The following is a 19,193-nucleotide window of genomic DNA, read 5'->3' as shown; positions in this document are numbered from 1 at the left end:
CAGGGTTGGTTAACCTTGGTTGTCACAAATTGGTGGGCAGCAGTGTAGATAATTTTTTTATTAGATTTTAGTACTGGTGGATTTGCTAGTGTGAAAATATCGGTACTAAAAGAAATTCTCACAATTTCCAAAGGCTAAAACTCCCCTTCCCTATTCTGTTTTTATTTTCTATTTTATTTTTACTATGGAGGCATACCAGCAGCAGAGCAAGGAAACGCTGACACTGTTATGCCAGAAACAAGATATCCCATCTTGTGGAAAGAACAAAGATGGACTAATACAAGCTCTTTTTGAATATGTTATCAGCCAGGCCACACCAGCTGAAGCCTCAGGAGAGGTGTCTGCAGCTGTGGGCAGTAACTCATCAGGATCTGGGGATCTATTGGACTTTTATTTGCAAACTGTACTGAAACATATGGGCTCAGCAGATGCAAGTTTGCGCATGAAGCTGATTGCAAAATTTTATGAGACAGGCTGCTAGGGAAGCAGCTGAGAGACAGGCTGCTGCAGCTGAGAGACATGCTGCTGTGGAAGCAGCTGAGAGACAGGCTGCTAGGGAAGCTGAGAGAGAGTCTCTGGAAGCTGAAAGACAGGCTGCTGAATGACAGGCTGAGAGAGAGAATCAGCTACAGCTTACACGGTTGGAGAGAGGGACTGTCTCACCTGTTAGGGAACCTAGCGACCCCTCTGTTCCCAGGGTGCGGGCAGAGAATTTTCCTACTCTGGAGATAGATGGCGATGTGGATGTGTTCCTGCATAGCTTTGAAAAAGTTTGCAGACAGTTTCAGCTTCCAAGGGAGCAGTGGGCCATGTACCTTACCCCTGGCCTGAAAGTTCCTGCACTGGAGGCTTTTGCTGAACTACCCCCAGAGTTTGATCAGGACTATGATGCCATTAAAGCTGTACTGCAAAGGAGGTATAATCTTACTCCTGAGGTGTACCGAAATAAATTCAGTTCTCTGCAAAGGGTACATCAGAGGGCTATACTGCCGTTGTTTGAAACCTGATGATAGCCTTTAAACAGTGGATCAGAGGGCTAAAGATTGCCACTATAGAAGAGCTGGAAGATCTGATGGCGAAGGAGAAATTTATGCAGCTGTGCCCAGCAGAAGTCCAAGAATGGGTTTTAGATTGTAAACCAAAAACAGTATTGAAAGCGGGTGAACTGGCAGATTTTTACGCAGCCAACAGGTCACCAGGGAATGGGAAAAAATCCTTTGTTAAGGAGGGATCCACCTGGAAAGGAGCTTCTGCACGACCTCCTTCACAAAACCTGTTGTGCCTTTGTCTAGTGTGTCTGCTCCTTCTGGGAAAGGAGGGGCGGGTGCTGCACCTGGGCAAATGGGCAGGGAGATACCCGCAAGTGTTTTGCTTGTCAAAAAATGGGTTACATCAGCACTAACTGCCCAGAAAGGAAGAAACCTCAGCATCAGCAGGGGGAGGCCACTCCTCAGGATTACCATCTTCTGTTTAGTTTGTAACCCATCCAGAGGAACGTAAAGCTAGTGAGCTCTGAGTACATTACCCCAGGAAAGACTCTAGCAGTAAAAGGAATTGGGGAGTACAGCCTGCAGTGTCTATATATATATCTAGATTGGGGAACAGGAAGAGGGTTAAGAGATGTGGGAGTGTCAGATAATATTCCTACAAATGTATTGCTTGGTACTGATTTGGGTAGGTTATTGTCACAGTATTTACCTGACCATGATACCTGTGACATAAGTAAACCAGGTATGTACAAAAGACCATGTGTAACTATGCCCAGATATGTGCTGAAGGGGAGGGGGGCCAGGGTGTGTGTGTGACGCAGCCTTTACCTGAACCAGACATGTCTGCAGTGCACTGTGAAAATGTGGAAGGATGCACTGACAGAGAGAGCTGAATGAGAATGACAGTCTGTTGGTGTGTGAACCAATCATCCCTCAGTATATGAAGTGTGTGGAAGTAGTGCCCAAGGGGAAGGGCCCCTCAGTATCAGTGGTGACTCGACAGCAGTCTCCCCAGATTAGGGAACAGGGGGTGCTTCAGCCCATGGAACCAGGGGAAAACACTGATAAGGAGGGTGGGGGCCTCACACAGCACAGCAACTCATAATTGGTCAGAGTCAGGATTTTCAGCAGGCCCAGGGGACCAATCCCACACTAGAAAAGATCAGGGACCTAGCTAGGCTGCTGCCTGCTGACTCTGATAATGAGAGAGTGTACTGGGATAAAGGGAGGTTGTACCAAGAGTTCATTCCAGTGGAGGGACAGGATCCCTGGCTAGCTGAGAGAAAGTTAGTGGTACCTAAACAGTTTAGAGAGTAACGGTTGGGAGTGGCCGATGAAATTCCTATGGCAGGACATCTAGGGGTACAGATAACCAAAGCCCGGTTGTCCCATCACTTTTATTGGCCTGGGATGGGTACTGTTGTTGCTAATTATTGTCGCTCCTGTCCTGCATGTCAGAAAGTGGGGAAACCTGGAGTGGTGGGTCGTGCCCTTTTAACTCCCCTTCCGATAGTGACTGAGCCCCTTGAGAGGGTGGCTGTGGATATAGTAGGGCCCCTAGCTATACCAAGTAGTTTAGGGAAAAGATTCATTCTGACTGTAGTGGATTATGCAAGTCGCTACACAGAGGCTGTGGCCCTGTCATCTATCACGGCTGATAAAGTGGCTGATGCTTTATTGGGTATCTTTTCAAGGGTAGGTTTCCCTAAGGAAATGCTTACTGATCAGGGCACCCAATTTATGTCTAGCCTGATGCAGAGGCTATGTAAAAAGGTGCAAGTGGAACACCTAGTGACTAGCCCATACAACCCCCAGACCAATGGCTTGTGTGAAAGGTTTAATGGGACCCTGAAGCAGATGCTCAAAACCTTTGTGGAGTCACAGGGGAAGGACTGGGAGCATTACCTGCCGCACCTCCGTTTTGCTTATAGGGAGGTGCCCCAGGAATCCACTGGTTTATCCCCCTTTGAACTCCTATATGGAGTGCGTGGCCCCCTTGATCTGATCAGGGAGGAGTGGGAAGGAAAATTAGGTACTCAAGAGTCCTCGGTAGTAGACTATGTAATAAGGTTCAGGGACAGAATGCATAGCCTAATGGGGGAGGTACAGGAAAACCTAAAGGCTGCCCAATCTAAGCAGAAGCAGTGGTAGGACCAAAATGCCAGAGAGAGAGTTTATGACGTGGGACAGAAAGTGCTGGTTTTAATACCCATGAGACAGAACAAACTACAGGCTGCCTGGGAGTGTCCATTTATTATCCTAAAGAGAATGAATGATGTGAACTATGTGGTGTCGCTAGATGAGGAGGGTAAAAGGCAAAAAATCTATCATGTAAATATAATAAAGGCCTATTTTGACAGAGAACCCACAGTGTTAACTGTGTGTAGTTTGCCTGGAGAAGAGCATGAGACAGACCCCCTTGTTGATTTCCTGTTCCCAACCAGAAAAACTAACATCCTAGAAGCCGCCCAGATTAGTGCCCACTTAACTGGGGATCAGCAGCATCAGCTGTCTGAGGTGCTTAGGCCTTAATACAGTGTGTTCACAGGGAAGCCTGGCAGGACACACTTAGTCACATATCATGTAGATACTGGGAATCGCCATCCCCTCAGACAAACAGCTTACAGGGTATCCTTGCAGGTCAGTGCTGACATAAAAAGGGAGATAGAGGAAATGCTAGAGCTGAGAGTGATTTGCAAGTCCCACAGCCCCTTGGTGTCCCCAGTAGTACTAGTCTTTTGGGTTGTATGAATTCCAAGTGATACCCTTTGGGATGAAAAATGCCCCTGCCACATTCCAACGACTAGTTAACCACTTGTTGGAGGGGCTAGAGGGGCAAGCTGTTGCGTACCTGGATGATATTGCAGTGTTCAGTGATACCTGGGAGGAACACCTTACACATTTGGCCAGTGTATTGTACCGAATAGCCACTGCTTAGCTAACGATAAAGCCAGATATGTGTCAGCTGGGCATAGGGGAGGTCCAGTACTTGGGTCACCTGGTGGGAGGAGGGGTACTGCACCCAGAGCCAAGTAAAACTGAAGCCATAATGGCCTGGCCCACCCCTAAGACAAAGAAACAGGTTAAGTCCTTCCTGGGTACCGCAGGGTACTATAGAAAATTTGTGCCACACTGTAGTACCATAGCCAAACCCCTAACAGACCTTACAAAATAAAGTCTACCTCAAACAGTCAAATGGACCCCTGAGTGTGACAGGGTGTTTAATTAATTGAAAATTGCCCTTACTGACTCCCCTGTACTACAGGCCCCTGATTTCCACAGGAGATTCATAGTGCAAATGGATGCTTCTAACTATGGGCTAGGGGCTGTGCAAAGTCAGGTGGATAAGAATGGTGAGGAGCACCCCATTGTGTACCTCAGCAGGAAATTACTTCCACGAGAAGTGGCATATGGCACTGTGGAAAAAGAGGACCTTGCTATAGTTTGGGCCTTGCAAAAGCTACAGCCTTATCTGTATAGATGCCAGTTTACAATGATTACTGACCACAACCCCTTACACTGGTTGAATAGGGTAGCTGGCTCAAATAATAAACTCCTCAGGTGGAGCCTAGCTCTACAACAAAATGAGTTTACCATAAGACATAAAAAGAGCAGTATGCATATTAAGACTGATGGTCTTTCACGCCAGGGGGAGTGTCCTCTTTGATATGCAGCTGGAATGGCTTTTGTGCTACATCCCTCTGTGTCTGTTATTTGGGGGAGGTGTCACAAATACCTCATGATTTAGCTGCCAAGGGGTTAAGTCTCTTTAGTTTGTGAGCTAAAAACAGTTGTTTGTTTTTTAAGAAGAACTGTGTGCTGTGTTAGGTAAGTATATGATTTCTATTTGATGTGCCAGAACCCCTAATAAATAGTTTCTAAGTCCCACTTAACTAAATGATATCATATAGGCATTGGTGCATTCAGGCACTAAAAGTGTCGATTTTAGAGCAGTGTTTCTTCCCAGAAACTGATAAGGTCATTAAAGGGATACCATGTAGATATGTGTTTAAAACATGTTGTGACATTAGATGAAGGTAAATATATGGCAACCATGTCATAAATGGTATCAAACTGATTCTCACAATGTAAAAAAGATATTGCATTTCTGTCTATATTAAAATGGATGTATCTAGAAGAAAATTATAATGTGTTCTCTGATGTCAGCCAAAGGTACTTAGAGTTTATTGACTGTTGTAAAAGATAGGGGCTTTCTCAGCCAGCCCCTGCAAAGGGAGTGAGGTCAGGCAACCTGATCTATTGTCATTCTTACAAGGGAGGCTGTGATGAACGGAGTAAGGACCCATTGCTTAATGCCATCTCCCTGGCACAGAGATTAAGACTAGTAAAGTATAAATATCTGCTTTTTTCTCCTTTTTATTTTAAAAAAAACTGTTTGCTTGGGTGTAATTTTACTTGTAACAACTTTTTATTAATAATGCATTGTGCATAACAATTTTTGGCATAATAAAGAATTAATTTATTAAGCTTCGGCCTTTGTCTAATATTTGAACCACGTTACTGAAAGAGACTGGTAGTTATAAGATGATATAGTAGTTTTTTTTTTGCTAAATTGTATTCTGAGAGTTAATGTGTAAATCTGGGGTTTCCTTAAGATTTCCCATATCATACAATTTTAAGTGGTGGAAGCTAGATATCTTTTTTAGTTTAGTGTGGGTAGCATTAAAGGTGAGTTTTGGGCATTCTTTTTACGTCTAGTACAGACTAGAGAGTGTTGTTAACCCTTGCACCCACTGAACTACGTGACAAGCTTACCTGGCGTGGCTAGATTGTGACCAATTAGTGACAGTAGAAGGGGTCTGATAACCCTTTCAGTGCCAAACAAGTGACGGGCGCAGGGTTGGTTAACCTTGGTTGTCACGTACCATGTCTTTAAAATGCAAGGGTGTCAATACTTTTGGCCATGTCTGTGTAAACATAAACCCCTGTTGGTGCTGCATGGGCAATATGCCAGCATACTATGAGCATACTGTTCATAGATATGAGCCTGTACCATCTTAATCAAAGTAAACAAACTGGTAAATGTGCTGGGTATACTCACTAACAAGCAACTAGTTAGTATTATACCTTATCTTGTCCACTTAATTACACGTGTCTAATGAGGCTGCTAACCCCATGCCCTCCTATTCCTATATGGCTACACTCTTAGTAATGGATAGTACAACTATGAAAAAATACCTGTACTGTTCTGTGAGAGAAAGGGGAGCCTCACAGATTATCATTGGCTTCCCCTAATACAAGTGTCAATCTCGGAAACCTAGACAATTTCTACTGTTAAATACAATATATATATATATATATATATATATATATATATATATATAAAATTCTCAAATATATATGGAATATTTTGAATCAAGCAAGTAATAATACATTTCATTATAATAATATATAATCTGCAATATATATATTTTTTTCTACCATCTGCTGCAAACATTTATTTCCACTAAAGTGTTTTTAATGAATAATATAGGGAGACATATATAATTCTGGCTGCCCAAACATGCAATTGTTAAAGGAATAGTCTAGACAAAATTAAACTTTCGCGATTCAGAGAGAGCATGTAATGTTAAGCAATTTTCTAATTTACTCCTATTACAATATAATTTTTTCTTTGTTCTCTTGGTATCTTTATTTGAAAGAGCAGGAATGTAAGCTTTGGAACCCACCCATTTTTCGTTCAGCACCTTGGGTAGCGCTTGCTGATTGATGGCTACATTTAGACACTAATCAGCAAGCGCTTCCCAGGTGCTGAACCAAAATAGGTTGGCTTTTAAGCTTATAGTCTTGCTTTATCAAATAAAGATACCAAGAGAATGAAGAAAAATTGAGTAGGAGTAAATTAGAAACTTGCTTAAAAGTGCATGCTTTATCTGAATTTTAAAAGTTTAATTTTGACTAGACTATCCCTTTAAATTTTATTTTCTTACTTTTAAAAAAAAGTTGTTATAAACTAAACTAATTAATATAATTTACTTTATACAAAATATGTGCAGATTTGTTGAGCCTATGGTTCTTATGCTGTCAAAATATACAGCTCACTTCAGGGAAATACTTGTAAACAATATATACATTTATAAACATGAAGTGTATATTCCAAGAAGTACACTAAGTTTTGTTTAAAGACACTCATATTTGCCTCTGTACCAGCTGTCCTAGTCCTGCAGTCACATGCCATCTTAGACTCCTCATTAGATGTAGCCTCTCTATCAGAGACTCACATCAGACCTCAGGCTAGACCTTTGGCCCTACAGGCCTTAATTATTATTATTATTATTATTAGTAGTAGTAGTAGTATTATTATTATTATTATTATTATTATTATTATTATTTTTATTATTATTATTTTTACCCTGTAAGAGAACTACTGGGCCTGGCCACTGCACTGTCTGTCATCCAAGAAAACAAACAAAAACAACAAAAGAAAAAACCACTGTCAAAAGATTGCTAGCAGAAGTCACTGGGTAAGGCTACATGGCATTGGCCAGTTTTCTGGGCATTTCCCAGTTTGACCAGTGACCGATTAAAAGAAACCCAACAGTTTTTGCTCTGTGATTGAACCAGCTTTTACTACCATGCATTGTGTTGACATATTCATTTAAACCTTTAATTGATTCACTGCTATTTTAAAATGAACGTTATTTATAAAAGTACTATCTTTTCCTAGGAATGGATTGATGTCAAATTAAGATGGGATCCCAAGGAGTTTGCTGGCATAACCACTATCCGTGTCCCCTCAGATTCTATCTGGATTCCTGATATTGTTCTGTATGATAAGTAAGAACCTATTATAAGTAAAAAAAAAACATTTTTATTTGTCTAGATTTCAAAGCATGTTTAAAAATCTATTTGTGGTAATCTTTAATGCAGTTATAAAATTTGATTACAGAATAATTCTGTGTGACTGGAGGCTCAGGTTGTTCCTGCTTCATAATATTATATTGAATATATGTCATATTGTTTTGTTATAGGAAAACTAATTATAAACATGCAAACATATCCAATATCTTAGCTATTGCCATTTTAATCAAAACTTAATTATTGTTGTAGGAAAATCTTATTCTAAATTTAAAAGAAATAAATTTCAAGAAAAAAAAGATTATGGGCCAGATTACAAGTGGAGCACTATTTAGTGCTTTTGCTAGAGCTCTAATTGTGCTAGAAGTAATTTTTTTGCGTGCGTGATGAAAGTAAAAAGTTATCACTCTTGCACTAACCCAACACACACAAAAAGCCAAGCTTACAATATTGCGTGTACATTCACTTATTCCCCCATAGAAGTCAATGGGAAAAAAAAAACAATTTGCGCACAAACCAGATCACATATTCTCATGTGCGCTAATCTGACATGGAAATATGAGTATTTCACATTCCAATGTTCTTCACATTACAGAATATGTTATATTTATTCATAAATATATATTTCTACATATATCTGATGGTATTTTGGTACATTATATATATATATATATATATATATATATATATATATATATATATTTATAGATATATATATATGATTATATATAGGTATAGATATATATATATATATACAGGGAGTGCAGAATTATTAGGCAAATGAGTATTTTGACCACATCATCCTCTTTATGAATGTTGTCTTACTCCAAGCTGTATAGGCTCGAAAGCCTACTACCAATTAAGCATATTAGGTGATGTGCATCTCTGTAATGAGAAGGGGTGTGGTCTAATGACATCAACACCCTATATCAGGTGTGCATAATTATTAGGCAACTTCCTTTCCTTTGGCAAAATGGGTCAAAAGAAGGACTTGACAGGCTCAGAAAAGTCAAAAATAGTGAGATATCTTGCAGAGGGATGCAGCACTCTTAAAATTGCAAAGCTTCTGAAGCGTGATCATCGAACAATCAAGCGTTTCATTCAAAATAGTCAACAGGGTCGCAAGAAGCGTGTGGAAAAACCAAGGCGCAAAATAACTGCCCATGAACTGAGAAAAGTCGAGCGTGCAGCTGCCAAGATGCCACTTGCCACCAGTTTGGCCATATTTCAGAGCTGCAACATCACTGGAGTGCCCAAAAGCACAAGGTGTGCAATACTCAGAGACATGGCCAAGGTAAGAAAGGCTGAAAGATGACCACCACTGAACAAGACACACAAGCTGAAACGTCAAGACTGGGCCAAGAAATAACTCAAGACTGATTTTTCTAAGGTTTTATGGACTGATGAAATGAGAGTGAGTCTTGATGGGCCAGATGGATGGGCCCGTGGCTGGATTGGTAAAGGGCAGAGAGCTCCAGTCCGACTCAGACGCCAGCAAGGTGGAGGTGGAGTACTGGTTTGGGCTGGTATCATCAAAGATGAGCTTGTGGGGCCTTTTCGGGTTGAGGATGGAGTCAAGCTCAACTCCCAGTCCTACTGCCAGTTTCTGGAAGACACCTTCTTCAAGCAGTGGTACAGGAAGAAGTCTGCATCCTTCAAGAAAAACATGATTTTCATGCAGGACAATGCTCCATCACACGCGTCCAAGTACTCCACAGCGTGGCTGGCAAGAAAGGGTATAAAAGAAGAAAATCTAATGACATGGCCTCCTTGTTCACCTGATCTGAACCCCATTGAGAACCTGTGGTCCATCATCAAATGTGAGATTTACAAGGAGGGAAAACAGTACACCTCTCTGAACAGTGTCTGGGAGGCTGTGGTTGCTGCTGCACGCAATGTTGATGGTGAACAGATCAAAACACTGACAGAATCCAGAAATGTGAAAAAAAAATTATCTTTATTAGATTGTCTCCAATTACAGTTGAAACATAAAACAGAATAAAAAATTCTCTGCAAATTACATTGACATGTTATGTTTGACATCAACAGTCCATGGTTATCCTAAGGGTCTCCAAAAGACCTCAAAGTTATCACATGCGACTTCATCTTATAAGGTATAGTCTCTCTGCAGAAATGCATATAAATTCTGTAAATCAGACAATTTCGACATTTTTTCCTTTTTTTTTTTTTAAAACTAGAACAAATCAATACATTTACTAAAACAAACTAACAAACAATGCGTTTTCTAAGTTGTTTTCACATTAATACCTTGCAGTCTTTGCGTCTCAACCACTCTGATCTCCCGGATACATCTGAGAGTTACTATGTTTTTATTCCACTAGACGGGGGATATCTCCCTCCTCCCACCAAAGAGTCAATCCCATAACTTCCACTCTCCCCTAAGTTGTGCATTAAGAATATATTCTGTATTTCTAAGGGGGGATAAAATTTGTTTTTTGAGTCGAGATGGGTAGGGAAGATATGTATGGCTCCTATTTTTTGATGAAGTTGGTCGTTCTAACCATTTTATCCCCCAGAGAGTCAGCTTGTTCACAGAATAGTTGATTAGTGAGAGTGTGTTCGAGTTTTTAAAGGGTCGGGGGTTTATTTCTTTTGCATGATGTACCGAGTCCACGGATTCATCCTAACTTGTGGGATATTGTCCTTCCTGACAGGAAGTAGCAAAGAGAGCACCACAGCGGAGCTGTCTATATAGCTCCCCCCTTAACTCCACCCCCCAGTCATTGTCTTTGCTGGCTCTAAAGCAGGAAGAGTAAAGAGAAGAGGTGTTAAACTGTTAGTTTTATTTTATCTTCAATCAAGTGTTTGTTATTTTTAAATGGTACAGGTGTTGCACTATTTACTCTCAGGCAGGACATAGATGAAGATTTCTGCCTGGAGGATGATGATCTTAGCATTTGTAACTAAGGTACACTGCTGTTCCCACATGAGCTGAGGAGTACAGGAAAACTTCAGTGTGAGGAATGGTTTCTTGCTATACAGCAATGAGGTATGTTCAGTCATATTTTCTGCAGAGACTGTGTTAACTCAGAAAGGCCGACAGTGTCCCCATTAGGGGAAGGGGAAGCAGTAATCCTAGTGTTATCAGAGGTTTTTACTAGCTTGCATAAAGGGTTAATTTTTTGTGGGCACTCAGTTTGTTATGTGAATTTGGGACAAACGTTTTTGTGTCTGAGAGTAACGTTTTCTGTTTTATGGGACATTTGCTTGAGGGTTCTTTGGGGTTGTTTATAACCCACATGGCTTTCAGGCAGGGTTTGTTAGTTTTGTGTAGGCCCCAGCAACATCGAGTGAGGTGGGCGGGGCCTACATTTACAAGCAGCAAGCAACTTCTCCTGAGAGTCTTCTGAGTGACTAATTGAAGCTTTAAACCCCATATTATCACTTCCTAAGGGCAGGTAGGGCCACAGCAGAGCTGTTGCAAGGTGCTAACAGGGGTTTTAACCGGTTTTAGACATATTTCAATCCGGTTTTTTCATTTGGGGGTTTATTGCTTATTAACTTGTGGTGCAATCCTTTTAAAGCTTAGTGGGTACACTGTTAAAATTTCAGAAAAATTGAAGCAATTTTAACCTGTTTTGCAGTTTGTGTATGCCTTTTTTTCTCTTAGAGGCACAGTACCGTTTTTGCAAATTGTGTTTTTTTCATTAAATAAAGTGTTTTCCAAGCTTGCTTGCTTTATTACTAGTCTGTTAAACATGTCTGACACTGAGGAAACTCATTGTTCAATTTGTTTAGAAGCCATTGTGGAACCCCCTCTTAGAATGTGTCCCACTTGTACTGATATGTCTATAAATTGCAAACAGCATATTTTGACTTATAAAAGTTTGGCATTAGATGATTCTCAGACAGAAGGAAATCAGGTTTTGCCATCTAGTTCTCCCCAAGTGTCACAACCAGTAACGGCCGCACAAGCGACGCCAAGTACTTCTAGTGCGTCTAATTCTTTCACCTTGCAAGATATGGCCTCATTTATGAATACTACCCTCACAGAGGTTTTATCTAAGCTGCCTGGGTTGCAAGGGAAGCGCAGTAGCTCTGGGTTAAGAACAAATGCTGAGTCTTCTGACGCTTTAGTTGCCGTATCCGATATTCCCTCACAATGTTCTGAGGTAGGGATGAGGGATTTGCTGTCTGAGGGAGAGATTTCTGATTCAGGAAAGATGTTCTCTCAGACAGATTCAGATATGACGGCATTTAAATTTAAGCCAGAGCACCTCCACTTATTGCTCAGGGAGGTTTTAGCTACTCTGGATGATTGTGACCCTATTGTAGTTCCAGAGAAATTGTGTAAAATGGACAAATATTTAGAGGTTCCTGTTTACACTGATGTGTTTCCGGTCTCTAAGAGGATTTCGGACATTGTTACTAAGGAGTGGGATAAACCAGGTATTTCGTTCTCTCCCCCTCCTGTTTTTAAGAAAATGTTTCCCATTTCTGACACCATAAAGGACTCATGGCAGACGGTCCCTAAGGTGGAGGGAGCTATTTCTACCCTGGCTAGGCGTACAACTATACCTATTGAAGACAGTTGGGCTTTCATTGATCCTATGGATAAAAAAATTAGAGGTTCTCCTAAAGAAAATGTTTGTTCATCAAGGTTTTCTTCTTCAACCTATAGCATGCATTGTTCCTGTAACCACTGCAGCTGCCTTTTGGTTTGAGGCTCTAGAAGAGGCTCTTCAGATGGAGACCCCACTAGATGATATTTTGGACAGAATTAAGGCTGTTAAGTTGGCTAATTCTTTTATTACAGACGCCGCTTTTCATCTTGCTAAATTAGCGGCTAAGAATTCAGGTTTTGCCATTTTAGCGCGTAGAGCTTTATGGCTTAAGTCCTGGTCAGCTGATGTATCATCTAAATCTAAGCTTTTGTCCATCCCTTTCAAAGGTAAGACCCTATTCGGGCCTGCATTGAAAGAGATCATTTCAGACATTACTGGAGGGAAGGGTCATACCCTCCCTCAGGATAAGTCAAATAAGACAAGGACCAAACAAAATAATTTTCGTTCCTTTCGAAACTTCAAGAGTGGTCCCTCTACCTCTTCCCCTGCTGCAAAGCAAGAGGGGAACTTTGCTCAATCCAAGCCAACCTGGAGACCTAATCAGGCTTGGAACAAGGGTAAAAAGGCCAAAAAGCCTGCTGCTGCCACTAAGTCAGCAAGAAGGGGTAGCCCCCGATCCGGGACCGGATCTAGTAGGGGGCAGACTATCTCTCTTTGCTCAGGCCTGGGCAAGAGACATTCAGGATTCCTGGGCAGTAGAAATTGTAACCCAGGGATACCTTCTAGATTTCAAGGATTCCCCTCCAAGGGGGAGGTTCCATCTTTCTCAATTGTCTGTAAACCCAACAAAAAGAGAGGCATTCTTACGCTGTGTAGAAGACCTTTTTACCATGGGAGTGATCTGCCCAGTTCCAAAAGCAGAACAGGAGCAGGGGTTCTACTCCAATCTGTTTATAGTTCCCAAAAAGGAGGGAACCTTCAGACCAATTCTGGATCTCAAGATCCTAAACCAATTCCTAAGAGTTCCATCTTTACAAGATGGAGACCATTCGGACTATCTTACCATTGATCCAGGAGGGTCAATATATGACCACCGTGGACTTAAAGGATGCATATCTGCACATTCCTATCCACAAAGATCATCACCAGTTCCTCAGGTTCGCCTTTCTGGACAAGCATTATCAGTTTGTGGCTCTTCCTTTCGGGTTGGCCACGGCGCCGCAAATCTTCACGAAGGTGCTAGGGTCCCTTCTGGCGGTTCTAAGGCCACGGGGCATAGCAGTGGCGCCTTATCTAGACGACATTCTAATTCAAGCGTCGTACTTCCAACTAGCCAAGTCTCACACGGACTTAGTGTTGGCCTTTCTAAGGTCTCACGGGTGGAAAGTGAACGTAAAAAAGAGTTCTCTTCCCCCCCTCACTAGAGTTTCATTTCTAGGGACTCTGATAGACTCGGTGGACATGAAAATATTTCTGACGGAGGTCAGGAAATCAAAGATTTTGTCCACCTGCCGAGCTCTTCATTCCATTCCTCGGCCGTGAGTGGCTCAGTGTATGGAGGTAATCAGACTAATGGTAGCGGCAATGGACATAGTTCAGTTTGCTCGCTTGTATCTCAGACCACTGCAACTATGCATGCTCAATAAGTGGAATGGGGATTATGTGGATTTATCTCCTCAGATAAATCTGGATCAAGAGACCAGAGACTCTCTTCTTTGGTGGTTGTCACAGGATCATCTGTCCCAGGGAATGTGTTTCCGCAGGCCAGAATGGGTTATAGTGACGACAGACGCCTGTCTTCTGGGCTGGGGTGCAGTCTGGAATTCCCTGAAAGCTCAGGGTTTGTGGACTCAGGAGGAGGCTCTCCTACCGATAAATATTCTGGAATTAAGAGCGATATTCAATGCTCTCCAGGCATGGCCTCAGCTGGCTTCGGCCAGATTCATCAGGTTTCAGTCGGACAACATCACGACTGTGGCTTATATCAATCATCAGGGAGGAACAAAGAGTTCCTTAGCGATGATAGAGGTCTCAAGGATAATCCAATGGGCAGAGGCTCACTCTTGCCATCTGTCAGCGATCTATATCCCAGGTGTAGAGAACTGGGAGGCAGATTTTCTAAGTCGTCAGACTTTTCATCCGGGGGAGTGGGAACTCCATCCAGAGGTGTTTGCTCAGCTGGTTCGGCTATGGAGCACACCAGAGTTGGATCTGATGGCGTCTTGTCAGAACCCCAAACTTCCTCGTTACGGCTCCAGGTCAAGGGATCCTCAGGCTGTACTGATAGATGCTCTAGCAGTACCCTGGTCATTCAACCTGGCTTATGTGTTTCCACCTTTCCCTCTCCTTCCACGTCTGATTGCCAGAATCAAACAGAAGAGAGCATCAGTGATTTTGATAGCGCCTGTGTGGCCACGCAGGACTTGGTATGCAGACCTGGTGGACATGTCATCCCTTCCACCATGGTCTCTGCCATTGAGACAGGACCTTCTGATTCAAGGTCCATTCAAGCATCCAAATCTAATTTCTCTGCAACTGAATGCTTGGAGATTGAACGCTTGATTCTATCAAAGTGGGGTTTCTCTGAGTCAGTCATAAATACCTTGATTCAGGCTCGAAAGCCTGTTACCAGGAAAATTTATCATAAGATATGGAGTAAATATCTTTTTTGGTGCGAATCCAAAGGCTTCTCCTGGAGTAAAATCAGGATTCCTAGGATTTTGTCTTTTCTCCAAGAGGGATTGGAGAAAGGATTATCAGCTAGTTCCCTAAACGGACAGATATCTGCTCTGTCTATTTTGTTGCACAAGCGTCTGGCAGATGTTCCAGACGTTTGGGCTTTTTGTCAGGCTTTAGTTAGAATTAAGCCTGTGTTTAAACCTATTGCTCCGCCATGGAGTCTAAATTTAGTTCTTAGAGTTCTTCAGGGGGTTCCGTTTGAACCCATGCATTCCATAGATATTAAGCTTTTATCTTGGAAAGTTTTGTTCCTAGTTGCTATCTCTTCAGCTCGAAGAGTTTCTGAACTATCTGCATTACAATGTGACTCTCCTTATCTTGTGTTCCATGCTGATAAGGTGGTTTTGCGTTCCAAGCCTGGGTTCCTACCTAAGGTTGTTACTAACAGGAATATCAATCAAGAAATCGTTGTTCCTTCTCTGTGTCCTAATCCTTCTTGTAAGAAGGAACGTCTGTTGCACAACTTGGATGTGGTTCGTGCTTTGAAATTTTATTTTCAGGCAACCAAAGATTTTCATCAAACATCTTCTTTGTTTGTTGTCTATTCTGGAAAGCGTAGGGGTCAAAAGGCTACAATGACATCTCTTTCCTTTTGGCTGAAAAGCATCATCCGTTTGGCTTATGAGACTGCTGGACAGCAGCCTCCTGAAAGGATTACAGCTCATTCTACTAGAGCGGTAGCTTCCACATGGGCTTTTTAAAATGATGCTTCTGTTGAACAGATTTGTAAGGCTGCGACTTGGTCGTCGCTTCATGCCTTTTCAAAACCTTATAAATTTGATACTTTTGCTTCTTCGGAGGCTATTTTTCGGAGAAAGGTTTTGCAAGCAGTAGTGCCTTCCGTTTAGGTTCCTGTCTTGTCCCTCCCTTCATCTGTGTCCTAAAGCTTTGGTATCGGTATCCCACAAGTTAGGCTGAATCCGTGGACTCGGTACATCATGCAAAAGAAAACAAAAGTTATGCTTACCTGATAAATTTCTTTCTTTTGCGATGTACCGAGTCCACGGCCTGCCCTGTCTATTCAAGACAGATATGTTTTTTTTATGTAAACTTCAGTCACCTCTGCACCTTATAGTTTCTCCTTTTCTTCCTTGGATTTCGGTCGAATGACTGGGGGGTGGAGTTAAGGGGGGAGCTATATAGACAGCTCTGCTGTGGTGCTCTCTTTGCTACTTCCTGTTAGGAAGGACAATATCCCACAAGTTAGGATGAATCCGTGGAATCGGTACATTGCAAAAGAAAGAAATTTATCAGGTAAGCATAAATTTAGTTTTTTTAACCAGTGACATAAAATAAGCTTCCCTGCTGACAGTATTATATTACCTACTAGCTTCCTCAGTGCACCTGTGTAGTCTCTGAGGTCTAAAAATATCACCCTTTCCAAAGTAAATACTGTATGAGTGTGAGTTAGTGTGTCGACCCAGTGTGCAATCATGTGCCAGAATTTTTGCAAGGGTGGACATTTCCACAACATATGGACAAGATCTGGTTTTGGATGTCTACATTTACTGCAATATTGTGGTTCTTTGGAACCCCGTTTTTGGAAGTCTTTAGGTGTGATATATGCGTTATGTACTAGTTTCGTGTGTGATTCCCTAATATCCATAGACAATGTGGTCTTCCTACTCATTTCAAAACTCTTCAGAATTTGAGTTTCCATGACCTCCGACCCTAGTCTATTCGACCTGTCTGATGCTAACTCTGCTACCGTCTTGTTGCTATGGGCTTCCGGCCTGCATCAGGTTATAAATAGGTGTGATAGAGCGATTACCTTGTTTAGCCCAAGAGATTATTTTATCAACCATGTCTATATTGAGTCCCAACGACTGTGAGTCCTTTAGAGTATGTACATAATGTTTAGCTTGTAGGTAAGCGAAGTGATGCTGTTTTGGAATTTGTTCATCAAGTCTATAAATGGAAGTGGTACACTACTGTCCGGAAGTAATAAGTCCTGTATATGTCTTAAACCCCTCTGCTCCCAAGTCCTAAATGTCTGAGTTGTGAATCCTGGTATAAAATTGGGGTTGCCTCTAAGGGGTAGAAATTTAGATTTCCGGGAGGAGATGTTGTGTTTACATAATCTCTGCCATGTTTTAATTGGACCTGTAAATGGCTCTAATTTATTAAAAGGTGAATGAGGGAGGAAGGACAGTGACTATGGTTGTACCATCTCCCTTTCAAGGTCTCGGATCGTAAAAGTTTCCACATCTAACCACCAGTCTACAATATACTTTATTTGGGCTGCCCAATTGTTAAATTGTAAGTTTGGGAGTCCCAAACCACCCTTCATCGGTGATATGGTCAATTTGCGAAGGCTTAGTCTATGTTTTTTTCCCTTTCCACACAAAACCAGTGATAATTGAGTTTAGCTGTTTTAAGTCCCTTTTTGACAGTGGTTCGGGAATCATCTGGAATAGGTATAACAATTTGGGGAAAATTATAATTTTAATGAGGTTGATTCTTGCCATGAGGGACAAAGGTAGAGCATTCCATGTCTTGAGTAATGTAGTAATGTTCCGCACTAAGGGTTTATAATTGCAGTCATACCAAGTGTCTGTGTTTGATGAGAGTTTCACTCCCAGATATGTAAAGTCAGTGGAAATTGTTTTAAAGTCAAATTCCTCAATAGTTTGAGTGTGGCACGGGTTGAGCCATAAGAGCTCTGACTTAGTTTTGTTAATTTGGTAACCGTAAATGTTCCCAAAGTGGTCTATTATGGACATAATTTTTGGTGTATTAATTTGGGGATCAGTGATATATAGTATCATATCATCTGCAAACAGCGAGAGGTGGAGTTTTGCGTTTCCCAGTTGCAGTCCCGGGACTTTGTTTCTAATCATAATAGCCAAGGGCTCTATTGCTAAATCAAATAATAGGGGGGACAATGGGCATCCCTGTCTCGTACCTCGCTTGAGAGGAAAGTAGGGGGTAGTGTCGCCGTTAAAAAGAATGGAAGCTGTTGGATTTGTGTAAAGCGTTTGGCTGATACGAATTGTCCCTGAAATCCACATTTTGCTAGTACTGTATAGAGGTGATCCCATAAGACTTTATCAAAAGCCTTCTCTGCATCCAGCAGAAGAAGGCATGCTTCCGGAAGGTCTTGCAAAATCCTCTCTTTTCTCCACTTTTCATAATAAGAAAGAATTAATTGTACTTTCCTCACATTACAAACAGAAGATCTATGCTTGACAAAACCTGTTTGGTCAGGGTATATCAGGGAAGGGAGTATGAGGGCGAGCCTATTTGCTAGTAATTTAGTGAAAATCTTGTAGTCCGTGTTGAGCAAGGAAATTGGTCTGTATGAGCTGGGAGACAATGGATCTCTACCTGGTTTTGGGATAATAGTTATAGTAGCTTCTGTGAATCTCTGGGAAATTACAGCTCCCTCCTGCATGATATAATTAAATAGTTTGGCTAAAGACTCCCCTATCTCTGTCCGCATTATTTTATATAATTCCCCCGGCATACCATCCAGTCCTGGTGTTTTTTCTGTCAGGAGGTCTTTAATAACCTGGTCTATCTCCTGACGTGTTATTGGTGCATTTGAGTGAGTCCTTTTGTTCCTCAGTTAATTGAGGCATAGGCAGGTCTTTCCAAAATGTCTGTTTTGAAGTCTCGTCAACATGACAGTCATCATATAACTCCGTATAGTAGTCAGTAAATGCAGTTTCTATGCCTTTTACATCAGTCACTGTCCGGTCTCTCTCTCTAATTGCTAGAATCGAGGTTTGTTTACGTAAGAGTTTTGTGGCTTTTGCTAAGTATTTACCAGCCCTATTACCAAATCTATAGAATCTGGCCTGGGAGTAGGAGAGAGAGTGTACTGCTTTTTGGTTAAAAAATGAATCCCTATTGGTTTTTGCCTCTGTGTATTTGATCCTATTTTGTGTTGTTGGGCATCTTAGGTATCTATTATAAGCATTAGTCATCTGCCTCAAAAGAAGAGTTTCTTTAGATTTCCTCTTTTTTGTAATTCCCGCTGCATAGGAGGTGATTACTCCGCGTAGAACTGCCTTAGCAGTCTCCCAATAAAGGAGTGGTTCGTTGCAGTGTTGTGAGTTAGCTGCCTGAAAGGTCTGCCAATGCGCGATGAGGTATCTATGTAGTTTAACATCTTTAT

General features: G+C 41.7%; 1 protein-coding gene across 1 annotated transcript in view; it reads left to right on the top strand.

The window, feature by feature from the left end:
- Window positions 1–19,193, top strand: part of LOC128664502 (neuronal acetylcholine receptor subunit alpha-5-like) — a 105,761-nt gene that overhangs the window by 57,388 nt on the left and 29,180 nt on the right. The window contains exon 5 of the mRNA XM_053719324.1: window positions 7,678–7,787. Coding sequence (XP_053575299.1) covers window positions 7,678–7,787 — 110 coding nt within the window. The remainder of the gene's footprint in view (window positions 1–7,677; window positions 7,788–19,193) is intronic.

This window comes from Bombina bombina, chromosome 6 (genome assembly GCF_027579735.1).
Source record: "Bombina bombina isolate aBomBom1 chromosome 6, aBomBom1.pri, whole genome shotgun sequence".
NCBI classification, from domain to species: domain Eukaryota; kingdom Metazoa; phylum Chordata; class Amphibia; order Anura; family Bombinatoridae; genus Bombina; species Bombina bombina.
This window is presented reverse-complemented; position numbering and strand designations above follow the sequence as displayed.